This window comes from Physeter macrocephalus, chromosome 11 (assembly GCF_002837175.3).
Source record: "Physeter macrocephalus isolate SW-GA chromosome 11, ASM283717v5, whole genome shotgun sequence".
NCBI classification, from domain to species: Eukaryota; Metazoa; Chordata; class Mammalia; order Artiodactyla; family Physeteridae; genus Physeter; species Physeter macrocephalus.
This window is the reverse complement of record NC_041224.1, coordinates 173407923-173434051: the sequence shown is the minus strand read 5'-3', so window position 1 is coordinate 173434051 and position 26129 is coordinate 173407923. Positions and strand designations below refer to the sequence as shown.

The window sequence follows — 26129 nt, the reverse complement described above, 5'->3', positions numbered from 1 at the left end:
ATTTACTCTCTACCCACTCACCACTCTATCCACTTACCTACCCATCCATCCACCCATCTCCCCACCCTCCTATCCATCTGTCTACCCACTCACCCGTCTATCTCCCCTCTAAACTAACCACCAAATCTCTTATTTACTATCTACCCACTCACCACTCTATCCACTTACCTACCCATCCATCCACCCATCTCCCCACCCTCCTATCCATCTGTCTACCCACTCACCCATCTATCTCTCCACTAACCTAACTAGATCTCCTATTCCTCTCTCCAACCACTTAATCACCCACCCATCTATTCATTCACCTACACCTCAACCCACCTAGGTACTCTTCACCCATGTACTCATCCATCTCTGCACTATCTACTACCCACCGTTTACCCCTTCACCCACTTACCTACTCACTATGTACTTGTCACCCATCTCTCATCCACTCACCCAAGCATTATACAACTACCTACCTGTCAATCTTCCACCTACCCATCCACCCACCCCTCCACCATCCATCCACCCATTGACACATTATCTACTGTCTGTATGGCCAGTGTTACCCATGCCTAATACACATGTGGGCCCTTAGTAAGTGTGTGTTGACTGACTGACTGATGGACTTTGAGGTTCACTTCCACCCAGCTCTCCTCCCCTCTCCCTCCCTCCTTCGTTCCTTCCCTCCCTCCTCGTGCCCTTTAGTCCTTCTCCTTTGCTTTCCTCTCTTTTGTCCTTCCCCCAATTCCTCTGCCCATTCTTTGTCCCCATCTCTCACCTCATTCTTGCCTTGGTTTAAACAGTCCATTGAGTTATTAAGTTCAATTTTGTTTCAAGAAATTCTATTTGGTTTTGTATTATATCTGTCATTCATTTTTTCTTTCTTTCTTATTTTTTTAAAAATTTACTTATTTTATTTATTTATTTTTTGGTGCATTGGGTCTTCGTTGCTACACGCAGGCTTTCTCTAGTTGCGGTGAGCGAGGGCTGCTCTTCGTTACGGTGCGTGGGTTTCTCATCACGGTGGCTTCTCTTGTTGCGGAGCATGGGCTCTAGACGTGTGGGCTTCAGTAGTTGCAGCACGTGGGCTCAGTAGCTGTGGCTCACGGGCTCTAGGGCGCAGGCTCAGTAGTTGCGGCGCACGGGCTTAGTTGCTCCGCGGCACGTGGGATCTTCCCGACCAGGGCTCGAACCCGTGTCCCCTGCATTGGCAGGCGGATTCTTAACCACCGCGCCACCAGGGAAGCCCCTCTTTTTTTCATTGTCCTTTTTCTCTTACGCTTTGCACTCCTCTCAGGTACGGATTCTATCTGTAGTCATTTTAATCACACACATTTTATAATCGTCAGGCTGCTCAAGTAGCTGGAGTTCCTGGCCTGATGCTGTTGTCTGTTGGGTCTCCTGACATGGTGGATCGTTTCCTTGGAGACTTCGTAATGCTGAGCTGTGAGCTCATCCTATTTGGGGCCTTATCTGCAGAACCCCGTGGTTGGGCCTGGCCCTCAGAGAACTTGTGTTTTCTTCAGCCAGGCTACCGTGGGAATTTACCTTCAGGATTCCTATTGAGTGTCACTGAAATGTTTTGGGGGTTCCTAAATCAAGTGGGTTCTCTGCGCTTGAACCCTAAGCCAAAATGATGCAAGAGGCTCCTGGCTCCATACTCTGAAAGGTGACTATCTTTTCACTTGTCTTTTCAACCAGAGCCCAGGCTGAAACACATATGCTTCTGTCTTGTACTGCGCTGGTGGGAAGGTTTTTTTCTCTAGTTCACCCTTTGACAGAGGGGGAGTCCCCTGAATATTCTGCCTTTTTGCTGTGGTCTCTGCCCCCCTGGGCCCAGAGTCTTACCTCCTCCTCCAACCTGAGCATTAAACCCAAGAAGACGTCAAGAACACATGTGGGTTTAGCATCCTGGTTTCCATAGCATCTTTGCATCTGGTCCATGGGATATCTCTTACCTCGGTGTGTGTTGTGCGTGCCTGGTTCTGCATTTAAATGTTGCTTGTTACATTTTATCCAGCATTTCTGGCTGACTACGGTGGAAGGGTATTCAGCTCTCCCATGTTGCTAGAGGTGGAAGTCTCCTGGGTCCTTCAAGTTACGGGAAATGGTTCTATAATAAGCAGAGAGTCTGAGACACCTTGAGTAGGAATAGGACGCTGGCCCCAGAATGCTTGGAAAGGGACCTGGGTTCTGGCCAGGCTCTGCTGCTTCCCAGCTGTGTGGCCTCGGGGCGCTCACCCTACCTGGAACCAGGTTGTAGGACTGAATGAGTTTGCATGTGAGCTCTTTGAAATTGGTGAGCATTTTCCCAGAATAAAGGATGACTTGTGCTCTCAGTAGCAGTGAGAAGAAATAGCCACAACAATGGTGTCTGCCACGCAGCAGGTGCTAGGAGCCCTTCATTGAATGGATGAGAACCCCGCCCCTGCAGCTGGAGGCTCAGAGGACAGGCAGGCCGGGTGGAGCTTGGCTCTCCGAGGTGTAGCCAGCTGGCCCTCCCTCACCGCATCCAAGTGGCTAGAGCCTGCTTAACAGCAATTCTTTCTCCAGGTCTGCCCCACAGGCTCAGGCAGGGGAGGTACCTGGCCCATGGCCTCCTTGCTGTGACTTTACAGGAAACAGGTGCTTGTGTCAATCAGCAGAGAGCGCCTCGTGCAGGAAATGGAAAGTGGTTTTGTGTGTGTGTGTACGTGTACACGCGTGTGTACGTGTACATGCGTGTGTATGGAAGGGGCATGCCTGGGGCACCGGTGAGACCAGTTCTAAGAAATGATCACCTCAGAGATTCTCATCGTCCCTCCAGGGAACCCTCCCCTCACTGGATCCAAAAATTTATAGAAATCACAACTCTTATTGGCAAATGCTCTCTTTTCCTAGTCCCTTCATGTCTTTGACCTCATTTATTCCTTCCAACCTTCTTATGTGGTAAATAGAGAAGGTGTGACTGGGCCCTTTTAATTTTTTTTTACTTAAAAAAATAATCTACAGATAAACAACAAGGTCCTACAGTATAGCACAGAGAACTATATTCAGTATCCTGTGATAAACCATAATGGAAAAGAATACAAAAAAGAATTATGTATCTATATAACTGAATCACTCTGCTGTATACAGAAGAAATTAACACAACACTGTAAATCAACTATACTTTAATAAAAAAAACCTAATAATAATAATCTAAGGGTCAGATACCACTGGCCCGTCAGAAAGAACCGGAAGTCCTAGGAAGAATACAAAAAAGAATTATATATCTATATAACTGAATCACTCTGCTGTATACAGAAGAAATTAACACAACACTGTAAATCAACTATACTTTAATAAAAAAAACCTAATAATAATAATCTAAGGGTCAGATACCACTGGCCCGTCAGAAAGAACCGGAAGTCCTAGGCGACTCCCTATGTGGGCTCCTCCTTTGGTGGTTGCCCCGGGTCCTGGGTGAGTCGCTGCACCTGTGTCCATCAGGGGAGATCGGGGCCGCCAGAGCTCCTGTGGGTCCAGCTCAGAAAGTGGAGGCAGCAGTACATGGGAGTTTTCGAGCCCCTGGATGAGGAAGCAGGTTGTTTCCAAGGGTCTTCCCGAGGCGGAGCCCAGCTGGCAGCATCCTGGGGGCAGGAGCCTGGGGGATCTGCCTGCGATGGAGGGGTCGGGGGAAGTTGCTGCCCTGGCAGAAGCCGTCGGAGTTGCTAGACGGGCTGGTGAATTTTGACCTCAGTGTGGAAACTGTGGGGTGTGCAGGGTGACTGGACCCTATGAGAGAAGGCAGTTCAGTTTGGCCTTTTGAGCTGTTGGCTGAAGCTCACAGACCCAGAGGTTTGGGAGCTGTGTTCCAACTCACAGGGAGCCCGGTTAGCTCTCGGGATGGGGTTGGGGATAGGGGTGGTGAACGGGGAGCTGTTTCTTGTCTGTCCCTGAGCCGGCAATAGAAGATTGAAAGGCGGTATGGGGGAGAGGCCAGGGCAGTTCCCTACAGAGCCTCTGAAGTTATACTCAGACTGTCATGTGAATGTGCATTTTGCTGGAGAGAACAGTCATAGCTTCCAGATGATGCGATGACCTTCAGAAGACAGAAGCTACTGAGAGGGGCAAACTTGTATATCACCCTTAGCAAGGGTCCTCATTAGTAAAATAGGATATAGCTTCCCCAACATCAGCCTCCCGGGGCATACCCCATACTGGGCCTTCCGGCCCCAGACGAAAGGAAGACACTCTGGCTCTTCCCTAAGCAGGGTGAGGGACACTGCATGTCCAGTAGCCCTCAGAGATTCTTGGTGGCCCGGATGCCTCCTGGTCACCTGCTGTGTACATTTGATGAAGGTCTCACCTTGCACTAAAGTCAGATGAGAAAGCCACCCTGAGGCAGGCAACTGAAATCCTCCCATCCCAGTGAGAGTAGGAGAGCCATGCAGGGATCCCTAGAGGTCCAGGCCTTTTCTCAGGGTGGGAAGGGTCCCTGGGATATTGTTTTAGTCTGCTCGGTGGACAGAACAGAATACCATAGACTTGGTGGCTTAAGAAACAGGAATTTGTTTCTCACAGTTCTGGAGGCTGGGAAGTTAGAACTCTAGGTGTCAGCAGATTTGGTTCCTGGTGAGGGGCCTCTTCTTGGCTTGAAGATGGCGGCCTTCTCGCTGTGTCTTCACACCGTAGAGAGGGAGGGTCAGCAAGCTCTCTGGTGTCTGTTCTTATAGGGGCACTCATCCCATCGTGAGGGCCCCACCCTCATGACCTCATATAACCCTGATCACCTCCCAAAGGCCCCGCCTCCAGACACCATCGCATTGAGAGTAAGGGCTTCATCGTGTGAATTTGGGGAGGATGCATCTCAGGCCATAGAAGATACTGTATGTATTAATATCTCAACTTTCACCGAGGAGAGCCCATTTCATTATTTCTCATGCTGGTTAACAAGCCACTACCTTTGCCTCTAAAAATCCAGTTTCGACTTCCAATATGTTAATTAGCAAGGCCTCTGGTGTTGATAGGGACAGGACCACAGAAGCACAGCGGGCGTCACCTCTGGACTGTATCCTTCGTGACCACCCCCTGAAGGGAGATTCTTGATCAGGAAAAGTGGCCAAGCCCGGGAATGAGCAATGGCACAGCCAGCAGAAAGCAACTGAAAGTCAAGAATAGACAAAGCAGGCTGGTTGCCAGTAGGCGGGGCCTGCTTGTTTACTTTGCCTGATGGTTTTTAATCCAATGATTCTGTTTTCTGAAGGGCCAGGCAGATAGTAGCATCCTCCTCCTCCCTGCTTCCCTCTGTGGCTGTGTTTGCTTGGCATCTCTGCCAGGAGTCAGAGCCCTTCCTGCAGCCCTTTGCGGAGGCACAGATCCACACCCGCCCTTGCTAATTGGTTGGGTTTTGACATTCCTGACATCTCTGCCCACACAGATGGTTTAATTGTTTGGTGTAACGAGAGGAGGTGGAGCCCTCTCCCATTTGTCACCCGCATTCCTCCGACGTGCCCTGCCCCCGCAGTGGCCGAACTGTGTTCTGTGATCTCGTCATGCCCGGCACAGAGCGCGGCTGGATGCCTGCCCTGCTCGGCCGCCGCGTTCCTCTCCTAGGGCGTCTGCTCACCATCACAGACGCTTTTATTTACTCTGGATTTCCCCCAGTGCCAGCACCCCATTCTTCACACACACACACACACACACACACACACAGCCGCCAGCCGGCACTTTTATTGGAGAGTTTGCCTCACTACAACCTTTATCACCATCAGTGTCAACCAGGGGCCCAGCCCCTATGCTCTGCTTAGTATTCTTGACCCGCTTTGTTTCATAAATGAATCTTCCCGTGGATGGAGGAAGCTCGGGGAGGATTCTGGTGGATGCAGATAATCCTGCGGGGACGGGGAGCCAGCAAGGGAAACGTGAAGGAGATGGTCACTGTGCCTTGGTCCACTTTCTGAATTCAAGCAGCCCCGTGTTTGCCATCTGTCAAGCGCGCTGACGTTGAAGCTCTGAGCCTCACTCCCATAAGTGAGGGGATTCTCAGCTCTTCACTGACGGACTTGATCCTGTGCCTTGGTTTCCCCGTCTCTGAAATGGGGATATTTTCTCCTACTTGCCATGGGTGTTGCAAAGGTTTAAATGAATTAGTGTGTCTAGGTTTGGTGGGGGGCTTCTCCACGGGAGGGGAAGGCACATACAAATAGCCAGGGAGGTTTTTCAAATCCACGTGTCCGTCTACCCTTCCCCGTTGAGAACTGTTGGCTTAGCCTCGTAGAAGGTCAGGACCCTCCTGAACATGACCTGGCTCCACGGCTGAGAGCTGAGGTCAGCAAACCACTGCCCATAGGTTCAATCCAGCCCAATTCCTGACTTTTCTATGACCTGGAAACCAAAAATAGTTTTTATATTTTTCAATGGTTGGGGGAGAATTAAAAGCAGAATATTTCATGACATGTGAAAATGATAGGAAATTCAAATTTCAGTGTCCATGATTCATTTGATTGGAATACAACCATTCTTTATGTGTTTGCCTGTGGCCGCAACTTGTGTGCTACGACGTAGGGAGCACACAAGTGGTTGAGAAGTTGCAGCGGAAACCACATGGCAGGCAAAGGCCAGAATATCTACCATCTGCGAGAAAGAAAGATTCTGCCACCCCCTGGGCCTGAGCAGTGATTTTGGAGTCTGAACTTGGAGTTTAAATCTTGTCTGCAAGAGTTATGTGACCTCCCAACACCCATTTGGATACTTGCATAACGGGACAGTTTTGGGATCGTTGTGAAGATGTTAAATACGATAATGCTGGTCTATTTCCAGGTACATAGTAGGTGCTTACTAAATGAAGGTCCCCTGGTTCCTTTTTCTTGGCTCTCCTTGGAGAGATCCCTCCACCGGCACGCACCCCGCACTTAATTACTTCTGGCCACTCAGGAAGCACTTAGTCTCAGAGCCTGCCCTGAGCGGGACCAGGGAGATGAAATCAACCCCCGTGTCCTTAGGGAGAGCTTGGTCCCCGCCAGATGACAATTCGGTAGACAAGGCTGGGGGAGAGCCACAGCCGGGGGGCAGGGGGCAAATCTTCCGAGCAGGTGGGGCCTGGAGATTAGTGTTGCCACGTTGGCACCCCTCCCTTGGTTGGGTGTGACAAGAGCAGAGGATCACAGGTGACAATAAACCATGGCTCAGAGTCTGCAAGCTCTTCCTAGCTGCCCGCTGCTGTTCTGGGGTTGTGCAAGCCCTGACTCATTTCATGCCACATCACCCTGATGAGGCAGATACTGTTATCAACCACACCATACAGAGGGGTTCATTACAAGCTCGAAGGGGGCCAGGGTCAAGCCCCAGGCAGTGGGCTCCCAAGCCCAGGGTCTTGACCGCTGGTCTGCAGAGCCTCATCGTGGGGTCCTGCCCTTGACCACCAGGCCACAATGCTTAGACCTGGGCCTGGGGACAGCGGGGAGCCGTGGAGGGGTTTAAAGAGATGGTGCTGTAATCAGGGGTGTGTTTTGAAAATCAGAATCTCTAGGCACACAGTAGGTCTTATAGCAGGACACTGTTATCTCCCCAAATGTCACCCACCCTCAGGACACCATCTTGCCCCTGTGTGGTTAGAGCTTCAGTGGGATCGTCTGAAAATAGAGGCAGTTCCAACACATGCAGGCAAATCACCACACTCAGGGGGAAATGGGGGGCAGCCTGCTGTTTACTCTCGTACCCTGTGGACATAGTCGCAATGGAGCAGAGATGCGTTGGCCCAGCCTTGCCTCCCAGGTTGGAATCTTGGTGCTTTCCTAGCCAGGTGACCTTGGGCAAGTCATTTCACTTTCTGTGCCTTGGTTTCCCCATCTATCAGACTGGGATAATAATGGTACCACCTCATGGGGGTAGTCAGGAGCGTTCGGTGAGACGATCTCGTACACAAAGTTCTTAGGGCAGTGCCGGCACCTTGGTAAGTGCTCAAATGGTAGTGTTATGTAGTTGTTACCACGGCGCCATCTTGAGTGCCATTCCTAGGACGTGGCAGGAAAAAAAGCCCACTGTGTGGTTGACAAGCCCAGTGCGGACATGTTTTGGTCTCCAAAGCCAAGAATTTCTCGGCTGATTGCTGATAAGGTAGAGAAGACTGTCTGGGATCTTCGTGTCCAGCGAAAGGGCTGAGGGTCAGTTGCGTCCCACGCTCCGTGCACACATACACACACACACACACACACACACACACACACACAGATTCAGGCCTGGGAGGCCAGGGGAGGGGCAGCCTGGGCTGGGGACCTTTGTGGCCGGTGACCCTCCTCCCCTCCCACAGAACAGAGTGGACCTGCTGGAGCAGGTGACCCAGGAACATGAGCATTTCCAGGTGAGCGTGGACGAGTTCCAGCTGTGGCTGAAGGCGGTGGTGGAGCGGGTGCACGGCTGCATGGGGCGCAAGTGCCAGCTGAGCACCAAGGACCGTCTCTCGGCGCTGCAGGTAACCCCCGGCAAGTCTCTGCCAGAGTGGGGAGGGAGCGCTCATGGCTGGTGGGTCTCTGTTAGAGTCTATTTAATAGGATGGGGCTGGGGGATCCCAGGAGATACAAACATCCCTGTACACAGACCCCACAAGAGGAGAAGCACGGGATGTGGTGTAGATCCCATGCTTGGGGCCTCGGCTGCTTTATGGAAATCTCTGAGCCAGCAGGGCATTTGGAAACCCAAGGCCACAGCAGCATGGTCTAGATCAGCTGGGCTCAAATGGGGGACATTGTCCATGCCTGGAGACATTTTTGTTTGTCACAACTGGGAGTGGAGGTGCTCCTGGCGTCTAGTGGATGGAGGCCAGAGACGCTGCTAAACATCCTACAGTGCACAGGACAGCCCCCGACAACAAAGCGTTATCTGACCTCACACGTCAATATGTGACGGTAAGGAACCCTGGTGTAAGCATCAAACCTGCAGCGGGGAGAAGCTGGGTCCACTCTGGGCTTCCTGACTTGCTGTGATCTTGAACGAGCTTCTGACTCCCTCTGTAAAGTGAGTGGGTAGATTATTATCTTCAATAATTCAAGGACCCCTTTATAATTTTTGATACAGCTATACAGCACCTATACCATTTATTTAATATTTGTATTTAAATTGGTTCTCTTTTGAAAAAACCAATGAACAGCGACCACAAAATATCTTCTATGACTCGTACAGTTTCCCCACTATCTGAAAGTAGTGTTCCTATGAAACCGTTCATGAGCCGAAATGGTGTAAAGCAGAGAAGTGGGACTTCCTGGGTGGTCCAGTGGTTAAGATTCTGTGCTTCCACTGCAGGGAGGGGCGGGTTCGATCCCCGGTTGGGGAGCTAAGATCCCACATGCCGCGCAGCACGGCCAAAAAATGAAAAAGAAAAACAAACAAACAGAGAACAAGTGGAGAGGTAAGGACCTTTTCTCGCAAAAGCTAAAATCCTCTTTGGATTTCTTTCAGGTAGCGAAAACAGGTGCTAATGTAGGTCTTTTGTAAAAGCAAAGTGATATAAATTGAACTTTTGAAAAGTGTGGGTATCTGTAAAAGAATGTTCACAGCAACCTTATTCATAACAGCCCTAAACTGAAAACGACTCAGATTTTTATCAGCAGAGTATTGGATAAACACATCATAGAACAGAATATATGTACAAAGGCATATTAGTCAGTTGAAAGGAGTGCAGTTCTGATATACATGACAGCATAGAAGAATCTAAAAAACATTTTGCTGAGTGAAAGAAGCCAGTTTCAAAAAATAACATATTCTGTGATTTCAAATAGATGAATTTCTAGAATCTTCTGGGATGTTAGAAATGCTATATTTTGATAACAGTGTGGACTGCATGGGCATATATATTTCTCAAAACTCTTTGAACAGTAACACTTAAGATCTATATGTAGATTTGCTCAACTTACAGTAGGGCTACGTCCCGATAAACCCACATCGTAAGTTGAAAATATCATAAGTTGAAAATGCATTAAATACACCTAACCTACCAAACGTCATAGCTTAGCCCAGCCTACCTTAAGCGTGCTCAGAATCATCTTCCATTAGCCTAAAATCATCTAACACAAAGCCTGTTTTATAATGAAGTGTGGACTACCTCATGTAATTTATTGAATACCATAGTGAAAGCGAAAACCATGTTGGTTTCCACTCACCGCCACCGCCCAGCATCACGAGAGAGCATCGTGCTGCATATCACTAGTCTGGGAAAAGATCAAAATTCAAAATGCAACGTACAGTTTCTACTGAATGCATATTGCTCTCATAACCATCGTAAAAAAAATCATAAGTCGAACCATTTTAAGTCAAGGAGAGTCTGTATTATAGTCCATGTAAGTTGCACTTCACTAAAAAAGTGAAAAAAATATTTTGAAGGTATTTTAAATAAAACAGACAAAAGTGTTTTTAAAAAGTTTGTTTTACTATTAGAAGCCAATGAACACTGATTTAAAAAGAAATTTTATATCATTGTCATAAATGGAATACCAATACTCATTCATAATTAGTAGATAACCATACAAATAGATGTAATGAGGCCAAATGGCGTCGTTAGGTTCTATTTGCTCCATACTTTTGCCAGCTGAAGGCTTCAAGCCCGAGGCTGCCTCTGTCTCTATTAAAAAAAGCAAAATTAACAAATGTCAGAGAGTGTTAAAGACAGAGAAGTACCCAACAGAGACTTTCCCCTTCACTTAATCCAGTGGCTTGTAAATGACATGGTAAAGGAATTACATCCTGAATGTTTTAAAGGCAGACAGTCCACCCCTTGGAAAGGTGCCTTGGCTCTAGCCTGGGAATAGGCATTGCCGTTTGGCATGATGTTCCCAGCGGTCCTGGAAAATGCAGCACATGTTTTCTCTTTCCCCTCGTGCTTTTTCCCCACCGCCTCCCTGCTTTAGGACATCGCCAGTGACTTTCCCAGGGGTGAGGAGTCTTTGAAGAGGCTGGAGGAGCAGGCCGTGGGGGTCATCCAGAACACCTCCCCTTTGGGTGCAGAGAAGATCACCAGAGAACTGGAGGAGATGCGGAATGTTCTGGAGAAGCTGCGTGCACTCTGGGAGGAGGAGGAGGGGCGGCTGCAGGGCCTGCTCAGGTCCAGGGGAGCCTATGAGCAGCAGAGAGGGCAGCTGGAGGCTGAGCTGGCAGAGTTCAGGAAGGGCCTTCAGAGGTTGGCGGAGGACGGCCTGGAACCCGCGGCCAAAGCCGGGACCCAGGACGAGCTGGTGGCCCGCTGGAGGCTCTACTCGGTAAGCAGTGTTTGGCAAAGCCGTGGCCCAGTCCAGGTGCCATGTGTGCCTCGGGGCATCCTCTGTGTGGTGGGGGGATCACGCCAAGTCTCAAGCACACTGGCTCTGGTTTTCCTGGATTTTTGATAATCTCAGTTCCCCGAGCATAGCAGACAAATTGGTTGTTTGTACCTATTTTCTGGATGAGGAAACTGAGGCCTGGAGAGATTCCCCCCCCCCCCCCGGCCAACATTCCCAGCATCACATGATGAGTTGGTCAAGACCCAAGCAAACACAGGCACAGAGAGACACACGCAACTCACAGACTCACATGTACAGACATGACTGAGTGTGACACACACACACACACACACACACACACACACACAGATTCAGGCCTGGGAGGCCAGGGGAGGGGCAGCCTGGGCTGGGGACCTTTGTGGCCGGTGACCCTCCTCCCCTCCCACAGAACAGAGTGGACCTGCTGGAGCAGGTGACCCAGGAACATGAGCATTTCCAGGTGAGCGTGGACGAGTTCCAGCTGTGGCTGAAGGCGGTGGTGGAGCGGGTGCACGGCTGCATGGGGCGCAAGTGCCAGCTGAGCACCAAGGACCGTCTCTCGGCGCTGCAGGTAACCCCCGGCAAGTCTCTGCCAGAGTGGGGAGGGAGCGCTCATGGCTGGTGGGTCTCTGTTAGAGTCTATTTAATAGGATGGGGCTGGGGGATCCCAGGAGATACAAACATCCCTGTACACAGACCCCACAAGAGGAGAAGCACGGGATGTGGTGTAGATCCCATGCTTGGGGCCTCGGCTGCTTTATGGAAATCTCTGAGCCAGCAGGGCATTTGGAAACCCAAGGCCACAGCAGCATGGTCTAGATCAGCTGGGCTCAAATGGGGGACATTGTCCATGCCTGGAGACATTTTTGTTTGTCACAACTGGGAGTGGAGGTGCTCCTGGCGTCTAGTGGATGGAGGCCAGAGACGCTGCTAAACATCCTACAGTGCACAGGACAGCCCCCGACAACAAAGCGTTATCTGACCTCACACGTCAATATGTGACGGTAAGGAACCCTGGTGTAAGCATCAAACCTGCAGCGGGGAGAAGCTGGGTCCACTCTGGGCTTCCTGACTTGCTGTGATCTTGAACGAGCTTCTGACTCCCTCTGTAAAGTGAGTGGGTAGATTATTATCTTCAATAATTCAAGGACCCCTTTATAATTTTTGATACAGCTATACAGCACCTATACCATTTATTTAATATTTGTATTTAAATTGGTTCTCTTTTGAAAAAACCAATGAACAGCGACCACAAAATATCTTCTATGACTCGTACAGTTTCCCCACTATCTGAAAGTAGTGTTCCTATGAAACCGTTCATGAGCCGAAATGGTGTAAAGCAGAGAAGTGGGACTTCCTGGGTGGTCCAGTGGTTAAGATTCTGTGCTTCCACTGCAGGGAGGGGCGGGTTCGATCCCCGGTTGGGGAGCTAAGATCCCACATGCCGCGCAGCACGGCCAAAAAATGAAAAAGAAAAACAAACAAACAGAGAACAAGTGGAGAGGTAAGGACCTTTTCTCGCAAAAGCTAAAATCCTCTTTGGATTTCTTTCAGGTAGCGAAAACAGGTGCTAATGTAGGTCTTTTGTAAAAGCAAAGTGATATAAATTGAACTTTTGAAAAGTGTGGGTATCTGTAAAAGAATGTTCACAGCAACCTTATTCATAACAGCCCTAAACTGAAAACGACTCAGATTTTTATCAGCAGAGTATTGGATAAACACATCATAGAACAGAATATATGTACAAAGGCATATTAGTCAGTTGAAAGGAGTGCAGTTCTGATATACATGACAGCATAGAAGAATCTAAAAAACATTTTGCTGAGTGAAAGAAGCCAGTTTCAAAAAATAACATATTCTGTGATTTCAAATAGATGAATTTCTAGAATCTTCTGGGATGTTAGAAATGCTATATTTTGATAACAGTGTGGACTGCATGGGCATATATATTTCTCAAAACTCTTTGAACAGTAACACTTAAGATCTATATGTAGATTTGCTCAACTTACAGTAGGGCTACGTCCCGATAAACCCACATCGTAAGTTGAAAATATCATAAGTCGAAAATGCATTAAATACACCTAACCTACCAAACGTCATAGCTTAGCCCAGCCTACCTTAAGCGTGCTCAGAATCATCTTCCATTAGCCTAAAATCATCTAACACAAAGCCTGTTTTATAATGAAGTGTGGACTACCTCATGTAATTTATTGAATACGGTAGTGAAAGCGAAAGCCATGTTGGTTTCCACTCACCGCCACCGCCCAGCATCACGAGAGAGCATCGTGCTGCATATCACTAGTCTGGGAAAAGATCAAAATTCAAAATGCAACGTACAGTTTCTACTGAATGCATATTGCTCTCATAACCATCGTAAAAAAAAATCATAAGTCGAACCATTTTAAGTCAAGGAGAGTCTGTATTATAGTCCATGTAAGTTGCACTTCACTAAAAAAGTGAAAAAAATATTTTGAAGGTATTTTAAATAAAACAGACGAAAGTGTTTTTAAAAAGTTTGTTTTACTATTAGAAGCCAATGAACACTGATTTAAAAAGAAATTTTATATCATTGTCATAAATGGAATACCAATACTCATTCATAATTAGTAGATAACCATACAAATAGATGTAATGAGGCCAAATGGCGTCGTTAGGTTCTATTTGCTCCATACTTTTGCCAGCTGAAGGCTTCAAGCCCGAGGCTGCCTCTGTCTCTATTAAAAAAAGCAAAATTAACAAATGTCAGAGAGTGTTAAAGACAGAGAAGTACCCAACAGAGACTTTCCCCTTCACTTAATCCAGTGGCTTGTAAATGACATGGTAAAGGAATTACATCCGAATACGGTAGTGAAAGCGAAAGCCATGTTGGTTTCCACTCACCGCCACCGCCCAGCATCACGAGAGAGCATCGTGCTGCATATCACTAGTCTGGGAAAAGATCAAAATTCAAAATGCAACGTACAGTTTCTACTGAATGCATATTGCTCTCATAACCATCGTAAAAAAAATCATAAGTCGAACCATTTTAAGTCAAGGAGAGTCTGTATTATAGTCCATGTAAGTTGCACTTCACTAAAAAAGTGAAAAAAATATTTTGAAGGTATTTTAAATAAAACAGACGAAAGTGTTTTTAAAAAGTTTGTTTTACTATTAGAAGCCAATGAACACTGATTTAAAAAGAAATTTTATATCATTGTCATAAATGGAATACCAATACTCATTCATAATTAGTAGATAACCATACAAATAGATGTAATGAGGCCAAATGGCGTCGTTAGGTTCTATTTGCTCCATACTTTTGCCAGCTGAAGGCTTCAAGCCCGAGGCTGCCTCTGTCTCTATTAAAAAAAGCAAAATTAACAAATGTCAGAGAGTGTTAAAGACAGAGAAGTACCCAACAGAGACTTTCCCCTTCACTTAATCCAGTGGCTTGTAAATGACATGGTAAAGGAATTACATCCTGAATGTTTTAAAGGCAGACAGTCCACCCCTTGGAAAGGTGCCTTGGCTCTAGCCTGGGAATAGGCATTGCCGTTTGGCATGATGTTCCCAGCGGTCCTGGAAAATGCAGCACATGTTTTCTCTTTCCCCTCGTGCTTTTTCCCCACCGCCTCCCTGCTTTAGGACATCGCCAGTGACTTTCCCAGGGGTGAGGAGTCTTTGAAGAGGCTGGAGGAGCAGGCCGTGGGGGTCATCCAGAACACCTCCCCTTTGGGTGCAGAGAAGATCACCAGAGAACTGGAGGAGATGCGGAATGTTCTGGAGAAGCTGCGTGCACTCTGGGAGGAGGAGGAGGGGCGGCTGCAGGGCCTGCTCAGGTCCAGGGGAGCCTATGAGCAGCAGAGAGGGCAGCTGGAGGCTGAGCTGGCAGAGTTCAGGAAGGGCCTTCAGAGGTTGGCGGAGGACGGCCTGGAACCCGCGGCCAAAGCCGGGACCCAGGACGAGCTGGTGGCCCGCTGGAGGCTCTACTCGGTAAGCAGTGTTTGGCAAAGCCGTGGCCCAGTCCAGGTGCCATGTGTGCCTCGGGGCATCCTCTGTGTGGTGGGGGGATCACGCCAAGTCTCAAGCACACTGGCTCTGGTTTTCCTGGATTTTTGATAATCTCAGTTCCCCGAGCATAGCAGACAAATTGGTTGTTTGTACCTATTTTCTGGATGAGGAAACTGAGGCCTGGAGAGATTCCCCCCCCCCCGCCGGCCAACATTCCCAGCATCACATGATGAGTTGGTAGGTAAAGAAGAGGTGGATCGGCTCCAAGTTTGCCATTCCCTTGCCTGACGGTAGGATGTGGGGAGCAGTTTCTGAGCACAGAACAGGGAGTGTTAGGTCAGAGGCAAGGCTCTCAGTGTAGAGAAGATGAGGAACAAACATAACCAGGGCTCTTAGGAGGCCCAGCAGATGATGCCCATCCTGGGAGGGTGGGGGCATTCCAACCCGGACACGCTGTCCAGTTGGAGCACCCTCCCCACCCATATGTGCACACTCACGAGAGGTTTGACTTGAGGACAGAGAGATTTTTCAAATCAGGATTAACACCCTTTTCCAGTCCTTTATTTATTGTATTAACTCAAAGGGCTAGCTTGTCAATTCCATTAGGGGATCTATCTAAAAGGAAAGCCCCCAGGTCCTACCTCCACTGCACACTGTTCTGGTTTTTTTCCTCTTCCTTCTAATGTTTGCTCATATGCAGAAATATTTGGGTGTAGGTAGAAACAAAGCATCCACGTTCTTTAGCACACTCAGCCTCGTAGCAGACCAGGTGCACTGCAATGATCAACTTTGTACAAAGGGAGTTGTTTCCCTTGTAGGACTGTCAGCCTTGGCACAGGGTAGGGGTGGGGTGGTGCAGTGAAGGGCGGGGACTTGCGGATCAGACTGCCCGGGTTCGAGTCTCGGTTCCTCTCCTTGCCGACTGGCTGGCTTTGGGAGAATTCCTTTTGTTTTTTTTTTTTTGGCCACGCCGTTCGGCTTGCAGGATCCTAGTTCCCCCAATCACTGATTGAACCCTGGCCCTCGTTGGTGAAAGCGCGGAGTCCTAACCACTGGACCGCCAGGGAATCCCCGGGGAGAATTAGTTTAATCTCAGTTAAATGTAACATGGATGTGATGATGATAAGACCTGCCTTCCACATTCCTTATGAACGTGTGAAAACAAAATTGCTTAGAACAGCACCTGCCAATAGCATCGGGACTCAGGGAACATACGGCTCTTACCAGGAGTTCTAGGTGAGGGCCAAGGTCAAAGCAAGCAAACTGGCAGTGGTGGCGTGTGGGGAGGGTAAGGCCTGGAAAGCCCTGCCAACACCCCCCTGTCCCGACAGCCCCCTGGCCACGCCCGGCTATGTTTCAGGAAGCCTTTCCCGAGGCAGGAGGCTGACCACATCCATACAGATGCTGTCTGTCCCACCCGATTCAAGTGTCAATTATGACCAAGATATGACTAACCGGAAATCAATGAAGGGGGATCTCAGAACTTGTTAGAAGACTTCTGTTCTTGAACTAGCATTTATGTAGTGAGAAGTGCTCCTGATCTGTACTCGGTGCCTTGTCAAGCGGGGGTGGCCCCGTCTTACCACCGAGGGACCAGGACCGATCCAAGGCTGCGCAGCTGGGAAGGGCCGGAGGTGGGTTTCCAGGCCAGCCTGTGTCCTGCCAGAGCCCGTGTGCTTTCCACGCCCCCACCCTGCCTCCTGCTGAGCATGGGACCAGCCAGAGTCAAGGTCAAGATCAAACTCCACATTTCCCGGGACAGCAGGAAAAGGCCGCATCCGAAGTACCTGAACGTGGTTGAGGACAGGGGTCGGGCATGCTGGGTGGAAATATCCTCTTGCCGACGGCAATACCTGGATCCGCAGAGCATCTTTAGGTCATTGTTTCCTTCAGTGCTGAAGGGGCGGGTTAACGGCCAGAGGGCCCGGCTCCAGTGTCAGGGCCACCGTTTCCCAGCTCTGCAACTGTCAGAAAGCTGTTGGCCAGAGTTTCCTTGTGTATAAAACGGGGACACGGAGAATTACTGTCCAGGACCGTGGGGAGGCTTCAGTGAATGGGGCCTCAGGGCGCTAAGCATGTCATCGCCGTTCCCTGAATATCAGTGATCTGTATGATGAGCTGCTAGTCCACGGCAATGCTGTGAGGTAGGTGATGATAAAGAGGAGCACCTGCTCCTCAGGAGCAAACGTGTTTGGGGTCACGGAGCGGGGGCCCCTGTCCCTCGGCGGGGGGAACCGTTTTCTCCCGGGCTGGCCACTCCCACAGGATGTGCTCGTCCTGCTGCACACACACCGCCGGCCCATCTCCGAAGCTCACCTGTCCCATCGGGTGTTGTCTGTTGCTGCAGGCCACGCGGGCGGCGCTGGCCGCGGAGGAGCCTCGGGTGGACCGGCTGCAGGCCCGGCTGAAGGAGCTCATCGTGTTCCCCCAGGACCCGCAGCCCCTCGCGGACAGTGTGGTCGCTGCCATCCAGGAACACCAGAGGTACCGGGCGGGCCGCGGGCGGTCCTGGACCCCACGCTCCGGGCCTCTGCCCATCTGACACCAGCTGCAGAGGGCCTTGCAGCCTCTTGCTGCCTGAGAACAACTAGTGCTTGCTCCTATCAACGGCTGGCCATTATAGGGTCTCACTGGGCTCAGGCACTGACCCCTTTTCGAAGTATTTTACATTCTGCTCCCAGAAGGAGGCCTGAACTTTGCTTTTCTCCGTGCTATGTGGCCTCTTCACTTATTTCCATCAAGTCTCCTCGTGCAGCTTCGCACGGGGGATGGGTCCCCTATGTAATGGTCCAAGGGGAGGGCTTTTCACTAGGCCAGCACTGTGCCCGGCTTGCTGACGGCGGTGCTGATATAAGCACCGGACCCGACTTCAGACCAGCCTCTACCTCCCTGTCCGCCCATGGGATCGGGCACAGCTAGGTCTCCAGCTTCTTAGCCCAGCAAAGACCCGCAGTTCAAATATCCACCCTGTGTGGAACCGGGCACAGTGTAACTTCAGAATCGGTACCTGTTTTTACTACATGAGGCTCAGGTGTTTGGAATACAGCCCAACTGTCCCCGTCTCTGTAGCACTTCTCATCCTCCTGCCTGATGCAGGGGTTTTGCTCGAGAAGGAACTCAGGGACCTCCTGCCTTGCCAGGTGACTCTCACCCCACGGTGTGCACAGGCCCTATATGTGTACATCCAGAACCAGGGCCTGGATCCTCCACAAGATGCTGAGGTGGTGGTGAGGCTAAATCTCCTGTGCATAAAGCAGGCCGTGGGGCAGGGTGGCCGAGGTCTCCCTCTCCTTCGTTGCTCTTGTGGAGGTGGCAGGTGCTGGTTATCTATGACGGGGTGCTAGACATTATATCTATACATATATATATATGTATTTTTTTGGAAATGTAGTTGATTTACAATGTTTTGTTAGTTTCAGGTGTATAGCAAAGTGTTGCGGTTATACCTATATATCGATTCTTTTTCAGATTCTTTTCCATTATAGGTTATTACAAGTTATGGAATATAGTTCCCTGTGCTATACCATGGACAGTATATTGGAAAAATTATTTGTAGAAATTAGTTGGGCCTAAAGTAATGGCATCCTACTCAAGAAAGTATTTTGTCTTGCTTCCACGAGGTGCCTGGGGGCAGGCGGTACCAGCTTGGGGGCTCCGTAATTCCTCTTCCAGGCTTGACTCTTTCCCTGGTCCAGAAGCTGGGCTGCAAGTCTATTCGAGGACTGGCTTACCTCCAGTGCCCTTTTATCTGGACAGCATAGGCCTCAGGGTCCCGTGGACAGCCCAGCAGTCTGTAGAAGACGAGAGTGCCCGCCCTGAGAGCAGTACAAGCCGGGCGCTCTGGGTTCTGGGCAGAGGCCTCGCTCCTATACCGACCCGCTCTCTCCCCTCTCCGTTCCCCCTCCACGGTGCTCACAGCATGAAGGCCAAGAGCATCCGGCTGCGCAATGCCGCGGGCCTGGACCTGTGGCAGTGTTTCCAGCGGCCTCTGCAGGAACTGCAGCTGTGGAGGGCTCTGGCCCAGAAGCTCCTGGATGTCACCGCCAGCCTGCCAGACCTGCCCTCCATCCACACCTTCCTGCCGCAGATCGAGGTACGCGTGGTTCTGTCGGGAGGGCTGATGGGTGCAGCTGGGGGAGGCCACCGGCCAAGCATAGCATTTCAGCCGCCCCTGCAGGGACAGGCGTGTCTCTGGGTCCTCCAGATGTCTGGGTGGAGCCCACTGTACCCTGTCTGGTGAGTTCTGAGTGCACGGGAAATGTCAACACTTGTAGTTACCGGCGACAAAAGTCACCCTCAGTTCTTGGGAAGAAGGTGAAGCCTGGTGCCTGGTGTAGCTCCAGGACTCTGCACTCAGCCCTTCTCTTTAGGACCCTGCTGCAGGCAGTCCTCTGGTGGAAGCCTGGGCAGTGCTGAGAAAGAGCAGGACGTCAGGCCATTACCTTTCTTGTGTGTCAATTGGGATGCATGTGACAAGTGACAGGTAACCTGATCAGGGGTGGCTTAAAACACAGAGACGGGGCTTCCCTGGTGGCGCAGTGGTTAAGAATCCGCCTGCCAACGCAGGGGACACGGGTTCGAGCCCTGGTCCAGGAAGATCCCACACGCCGCGGAGCAATTACGCCCGCGAGCCACAACTACTGAGCCCGCGCGCCTAGAGCCCGTGCTCCGCAACTAGAGAGGCCACCGCGATGAGAAACCCGTGCACCGCAACGAAGAGCAGCCCCCGCTCACCGCAACTGGAGAAGGCCCGCGCGCAGCGACGAAGACCCAGCGCAGCCAAAAAAAATTTAATAAATAAATAAACGAATAAACAAACAAACACGGAGCCTTTCAGGTCGTCCCAGAGCTGGCTTGATAGCTCAGCAGTATCTTCCAGGACCCAAGCTCTTCTCAGCTCTAAACCACGTCTGCCTTCATGGCCCCAAGGTGGCTGCCACCACTGCAAGCGTGCGTCCTCACCGTGTATTTGAGCTCACGCTGTGTAGTTGTATATTCAGATATTTTCAGTTGACACATATGAGCTTTTTCTCAGCAGCCTTTAAAATGGTTCAACAGGGCTTCCCTCGTGGCGCAGTGGTTGGGGATCCGCCTGCCGATGCAGGGGACGCGGGTGCGCGCCCCGGTCCGGGAGGATCCCACGTGCCGCGGAGCGGCCGGGCCCGTGAGCCATGGCCGCTGAGCCTGCGCGTCCGGAGCCTGTGCTCCGCAGCGGGAGAGGCCACAGCGTTGAGAGGCCCGCGTACCGCAAAAAAAAAAAAAAAAAAAAAAAGGTTCAATAAAGCCATCACTTTAAATGGCTGCAGAATATTCCATTGGGGGGGCATGCCATTTTTTTTTTAAAGTTTCCGCAGTTAGATTGTTTAGGTTCTTTCCAATTTTCATCGCCATACTTAACATATGTTGATTATCTATGTACATGGATTTTTGTTTCCATTTCTACCATTCTCCCCATTTTACTGATGAGGGACTGGGGCCAGGGAGAAGTTCGGGAGCTTGTTCAAGGTCAGGCTGCTAAAGAGAGCAGAGCTGGGGCCAGAATGGTGGGTTCTAGACTCTTGTCTAATGTTCTTATCCCTGTCTTCGCTCTGGCTCCTGAAAATAGGTTTGCGAGGCATTCAGAACACTTATTATCATTTGACTGTTGAGAAAAACAAATGTCCCAGAGGGGAAGCCACTTGCTCGATGTGACACAGACATTAAGTGACAGGGCTGGCTTTGACCCAGACCTGTCTAACTTTCCCCGCTGCGTCACAACTATATTTCATCCTGTCCTTCCCACTAAGGCGGAAAGCAGACCGGGACCTCCTTGAAGCAGGAGAGAGGTCCTGTCTTTCTAGAGGGTGACCCAGGACTCCCAGTGCGGGAATTTCACGGAGCAGTGAGTTGAAACACTTGGGGCCAGGACTTTGGTTTATTCACGTTTGGACGCTGTTTGCTGGCTGGGAGTGTGTCTTTCATCACTCCCACCGGCCCACCTGGGCGGGATGGATTTCACAGGCCAGGGCTCAAGCTGCCAGCCCTCTCTTTTCTTGACTCAGCTCCTGCATCTAGCCTCAGAGCAGCCTGTGGATCTGCAAAGCTCCAGCCAAAAGCTGGGCGTGGCTGGTGTATTAGTTCCCTGGGGCTGCTGTAACAAAGCACCAAAACCTGGTGGCTTAAAACAACAGAAATTCATTCTCTCAAAGTTCTGGAAGCTGGAAGTCCGAAGTCAAGGTGTCAGGAGGGCCTTGCTCTTTCCGGTGGCTCTAGGGGAGAATCCTCCTTTGCCTCTTCTGGCTTCTGGTGTTCACTGGCTTGTAGGTCCATCACTCTGATCTCCGTGTCTGTCATCACGTGGCCATCTTCTCCCCATGGGTCTTCTTTTTTTTTTTTTCCCACCATATCTTTCTTGAAGGACACAATTCAACACAGAACAGTTGGTTAAATAATAATGGCTGAGAAGATCTGTCTTTTATCGTGTGTTCACTGTGGGTCCTGCAGTATGTTAAATGCTTTTTAGGCATTTAAGCCTCACGGCAGCCCCGTGAACCAGGGTGTGGCTACCGCTAGTTTACCGATGAGGAAACGGAGGCTTGGAATCGCCCAAGTTCTCCCAGTTAGTGTGGAATCCAAACTCATGATTGCAATTCCCCAGCATGAATTCTTAACCCTCGTGATATGGTGTCTGAGTCTGGTGAAAAGGGGGTGAAGGTGACCCCCTGCAGCTAGAGGCTTGACCTCCGTGCAGCTAATTGCAAACCACACACCTGGGCTGGGGTCTTAGTTCTCCCTCTCCCAGCCCCGTGCCCAGCTCAGCATCTCTGTAACATCATCAGATATCAAATGGAAGGACTCTGGCCAGCTGAAGACCAAAGCCCTGGCCTCCAGGGCCCCTGCGCCCTCAGTGAGAGAAGCAAGAGGTATTTGTCCCCGACAGCTTGTTGATCAGCAGGAGCCTGAAGCGGGGAACAAGGCTTTGGGGGCAGGAAGAGTGCATGTAGGCTGGGAATGTGGTCAGGGGAGGCTTCCTGGAGGAGGTGGGGCCTGGGCTGTGCAGAGTTCAGGCTGCCTGCTTAGGAGCCAGCTGCCCATTACACAGGGCTTCTGAGTCCCCTTTTCCTCCGCTCTCTGCCCGATGAGCTCCCACACATCACGACTTCACTCAGGGCCACCTCCTCTGGGAAGCCTTCCAGAATTTCCTCTGATCGTGATCCCATAGGCCCTTCGAAAAGTCCCATACACCAACTGGGGGATGGCCCACTGCTGTTGGTGATAGAGGATCACTGAGTAGAGGATCAGACTGGTTAGTCTGGGGTTTGGCTGCAGCGTGGACGGTCGATTTCGGGGGGCGGCTGGGAGGCAGCAGGCGGTCAGGAGCTTCTGGGGTTCAGGTGAGCAAGGCTGAGGGTGCACCACAGTCAGTGGTGGCGGATGGAGAGGGGACGGATTTCCGGGACACGTAGGAGGTAGAATTCTTGCTCAGGCTTTGGTAATAAGATGGATGTAGAGGTGAGAGAGGAATCAGATTGACCCTGACATTCAGGGCCTCCTGCCGCCTTCCTGCCAACCCGTTTCTCCTTACGTTTGCCGCTTCCTTGGAAACCAGCACCAAGGCCCAGCCTCCTGAGCAGGCGCAGCCAGAACAGGCGCGCTCCTGGCCCCACCTCCAGCTCCATCCTGCCCTGCGGTTCACGGAGGCCTTGTCTCCCCTAGGCGGCCCTGGCGGAAAGCTCCCACCTGAAGGAGCAGCTGACGATGCTGCAGCTGAAGAAAGACCTGCTGGGCGGCATCTTTGGCCAGGAGAGAGCCACGGCCCTGCTGGAGCAGGTGGCAACTTCCGTGAGGGACAGAGACTTACTGCACAACCGGCTTCTGCAGAGAAAGAGCAAACTGCAGGTGAGCCCCGCTGGCGGCCCTCAGCCGTCGACCCGACCCTCCAGGAAGGGCAGCCCTGCATCCTGACCCCAGCTTTGCCACTGGCCACCACGTGGCCCTGGGCATATCGCTTTGTCCCCCATGACCTCAGGCCCCTCATCTATCATCTGGGTAGGATTATGGCGCGATCCTTCTCACCTGTCGGCCTCCCACCTCTGCCCCCAAATTCCCTTCTTCACTGATCAAGTCGAACTGTTTTCTGCAGAGAGCTGGGGACTGTCAGATAAGAAGACTCAGAGAAAAACACTTGTAAACTTTAAACCGCTGGAGAGCTGGGAGGTAGTATTATCAGGGACACTTCTAAACGGCCACATGAAATCAGACATAACATGGGATGTTGTGGCCAGTTTCTTTTAGGTAACAAATGTTTGCTGAGCATCTAATAATGATGACGATGAAAGAGCTGGTCTCTGGGGCACTGACCAGGGGCCTGGCACCTGCTAAGAGCATTACATCCCTGGTCTGATCTAATCCACGGGGCAAACATTTAGCAAACATTTGAGGGTTTGCAGGGCAAGTGGTCTCTGTTGCAGCTTCTCAACTCTGCCGCTGTAGCATGAAAGCAGCTGTAAATGAATGGGTGTGACTGTGTTCCAATAAAACTTTATTTACAAACTAGGCCCCTGGTGGGACTTGGGGTGTGTGGTAGGGGATGTAGTTTGCCAGCCCCTGTTCTAGAGGCAGAACAGCTGTTAGGTGAGGACACTGTGGTCCTCAAGGAGGGGAGTCAAACACCCTCAAGGGCTCCAGGAAGGCTTCCTGGAGGGAGCGGCGCCTGAGTGAGTACGAGCCAGCCAGGAGAAGGCTGGAGATGGAGCAGCTAGTCTGTGAGTGTCAGGTTGTACCACAGGGAGCCTGAGAAGAAAGCTGATTTGTGTGCTGCCTGTTCTGTCACCGCAGAGCTCACTCGCTCAACACAAAGATTTCGGAGCGGCTTTTGACCCCCTGCAGAGAAGGCTCTCAGACCTCCAAATCAGGGTCGATGCTGAGAATGGGCTTCAGCGGGACCTTCCTGGGAAACAGGCCCAGCTTTCAAGGTTGCAGGTAAGAGGTCTGTCGGGCCTGAGTCACCTCTACTCAGATACTCAGCTGTGCCTAAAAGCAGCCCCCTGCAGTAACAGTAACCAGCAAAGCAGCAGCCAGCCCGAGCCAGATATTTAGACCCTCCCTTGAGAACTGACCTTTCATCTCAAATGAATCTCTGCTGATATACCTGATGGTTCCTGGCCTCAGCAAGTACTTTAGCACCTCCACATGGCTGATTCTTGAGCCTAACAAAATGATAAGCTGTCCTTTTGCTTACTCCATGGTTCCAAAGTCTAACATGAATATTTACTTTTAAAGTTGCTTCACTAAGTGTTCCTAATGAGTCCAGAGGCCTTCCGTTAAATAAATGATTTGGGGATTCAGAATAGATGTTTGAAAACACATGGACTGTACGTAGGCAGATCATGAATAATTGTTGGCTGCATGAGGAGCTTGCCGGTTTCTAAAATGCACGTGAAACAACAATTATCTTTTAAAAACCCAGGCACAGGGGCTTCCCTGGTGGCGCAGTGGTTGCGCGTCCGCCTGCCGATGCAGGGCAATCGGGTTCGCGCCCCGGTCCGGGAGGATCCCACATGCCGCGGAGCGGCTGGGCCCGTGAGCCATGGCCGCTGAGCCTGCGCGTCCGGAGCCTGCGCTCCGCAACGGGAGAGGCCGCAGCAGTGAGAGGCCCGCGTACCGCAAAAAAAAAAAAAAAAAAAAAAAACCCAGGCACAGCTCATACATAACTGGGAGTGTTCTTTGGAAGGTATTAAAAATGATGCATTTGGGGCTTTAAAACTAAGGCTGAGATGTGATTTTTCTTATTAAGAGGTGGTCATCAAGTATGAGTCCACACGTGAGTCTGTGCCCCAGAGATGCCTTCTGGTCTTTAGCAGTTTATTTTCATGGTGTCTCAGAATATTTTCATCTCATTCTTTAAATTCTCACCACTCCTGAGAGTGGGCCCATCAGACAGCCATATGGTGCAGCGGATGGAGAGGGCGAGGTCCCGCGGTCCCGGGACCCTCCCAGTCTCTCCCACTCGGAGCCCCTGCCCTGATCAGCGTCTGCAAGGAGCAACAGAAAGCGCGCTCCACTCACTCCTTCCTCTCCTGCAGGGGCTACAGGAGGAGGGGCTGGACCTGGGGATGCAGCTGGAGGCCATGAGGCCTCTCGTCCAGGGGAACTCCCACCACCAGCACAGAATGGACCAGCTCTCCTCTGACCACCAGACCCTGCACAGGTCTCTGGAGGTAAGGGGCCAGCGGAGGGTCTGTGCTGTGACAGAGACATCTGACACTCCTCGGGAACTCTCTCCCTCTTTTCTTCCTTCGTTCCTGCCAACCCTCCTTTTTCTTTCTCCCTTCCTTTCTTCCCTTCCTCATTCATTCAGGAGCACCTCAATTACTGAGCATCTCCTGTATGCCAGGCAGTGTTCTGGGCTCTAAGGATTGAGGCAGCACGAGCAGGACAGCCAAGGCCCCTGCTCTCCTGGGTTTAAGTTCTGGTGGGTAGATGGACAACGGAGTCAGCAACAAGTTAAGCATGCCATTCCACATGTGCCAGGAGGCCAGAGCACGGACCAGGCTGCACACACGCAGCAGTCCCCGTCACGTTTGCTGCGGTAATGCCCGGTTGAAAGGTGGGTCCTGGTGGCCGTAAGCCCCGTATGCAGTGCTCTCTAGTGGCCACCTGGATCTTGCTGGGGTCCGCGCAGGATCGATGCCCCTTTGGTGGTGGGACGGCCAGTAGGCGTGGGTAGTGGGAGGGCTCCTTCAAAACTGGTCTGATGGGCTTCCCCGGTGGCGCAGCGGTTGAGAGCCCTCCTGCCGATGCAGGGGACACGGGTTCATGCCCCGGTCCGGGAAGATCCCACGTGCCGCGGAGCGGCTGGGCCCGTGAGCCATGGCCGCTGAGCCTGCGCGTCCGGAGCCTGTGCTCCGCAACGGGAGAGGCCAC

At 51.0% G+C, this 26129-nt stretch overlaps 1 protein-coding gene across 1 annotated transcript in view; it reads left to right on the top strand.

The window, feature by feature from the left end:
* SYNE3 (spectrin repeat containing nuclear envelope family member 3) overlaps positions 1 to 26129 on the top strand; it is a 77980-nt gene that overhangs the window by 28885 nt on the left and 22966 nt on the right. The window contains exons 5-11 of the mRNA XM_028496367.2: positions 8258 to 8419; positions 10848 to 11195; positions 17572 to 17708; positions 19143 to 19317; positions 22920 to 23102; positions 24042 to 24185; positions 25289 to 25423. Coding sequence (XP_028352168.1) covers positions 8258 to 8419; positions 10848 to 11195; positions 17572 to 17708; positions 19143 to 19317; positions 22920 to 23102; positions 24042 to 24185; positions 25289 to 25423 — 1284 coding nt within the window. The remainder of the gene's footprint in view (positions 1 to 8257; positions 8420 to 10847; positions 11196 to 17571; positions 17709 to 19142; positions 19318 to 22919; positions 23103 to 24041; positions 24186 to 25288; positions 25424 to 26129) is intronic.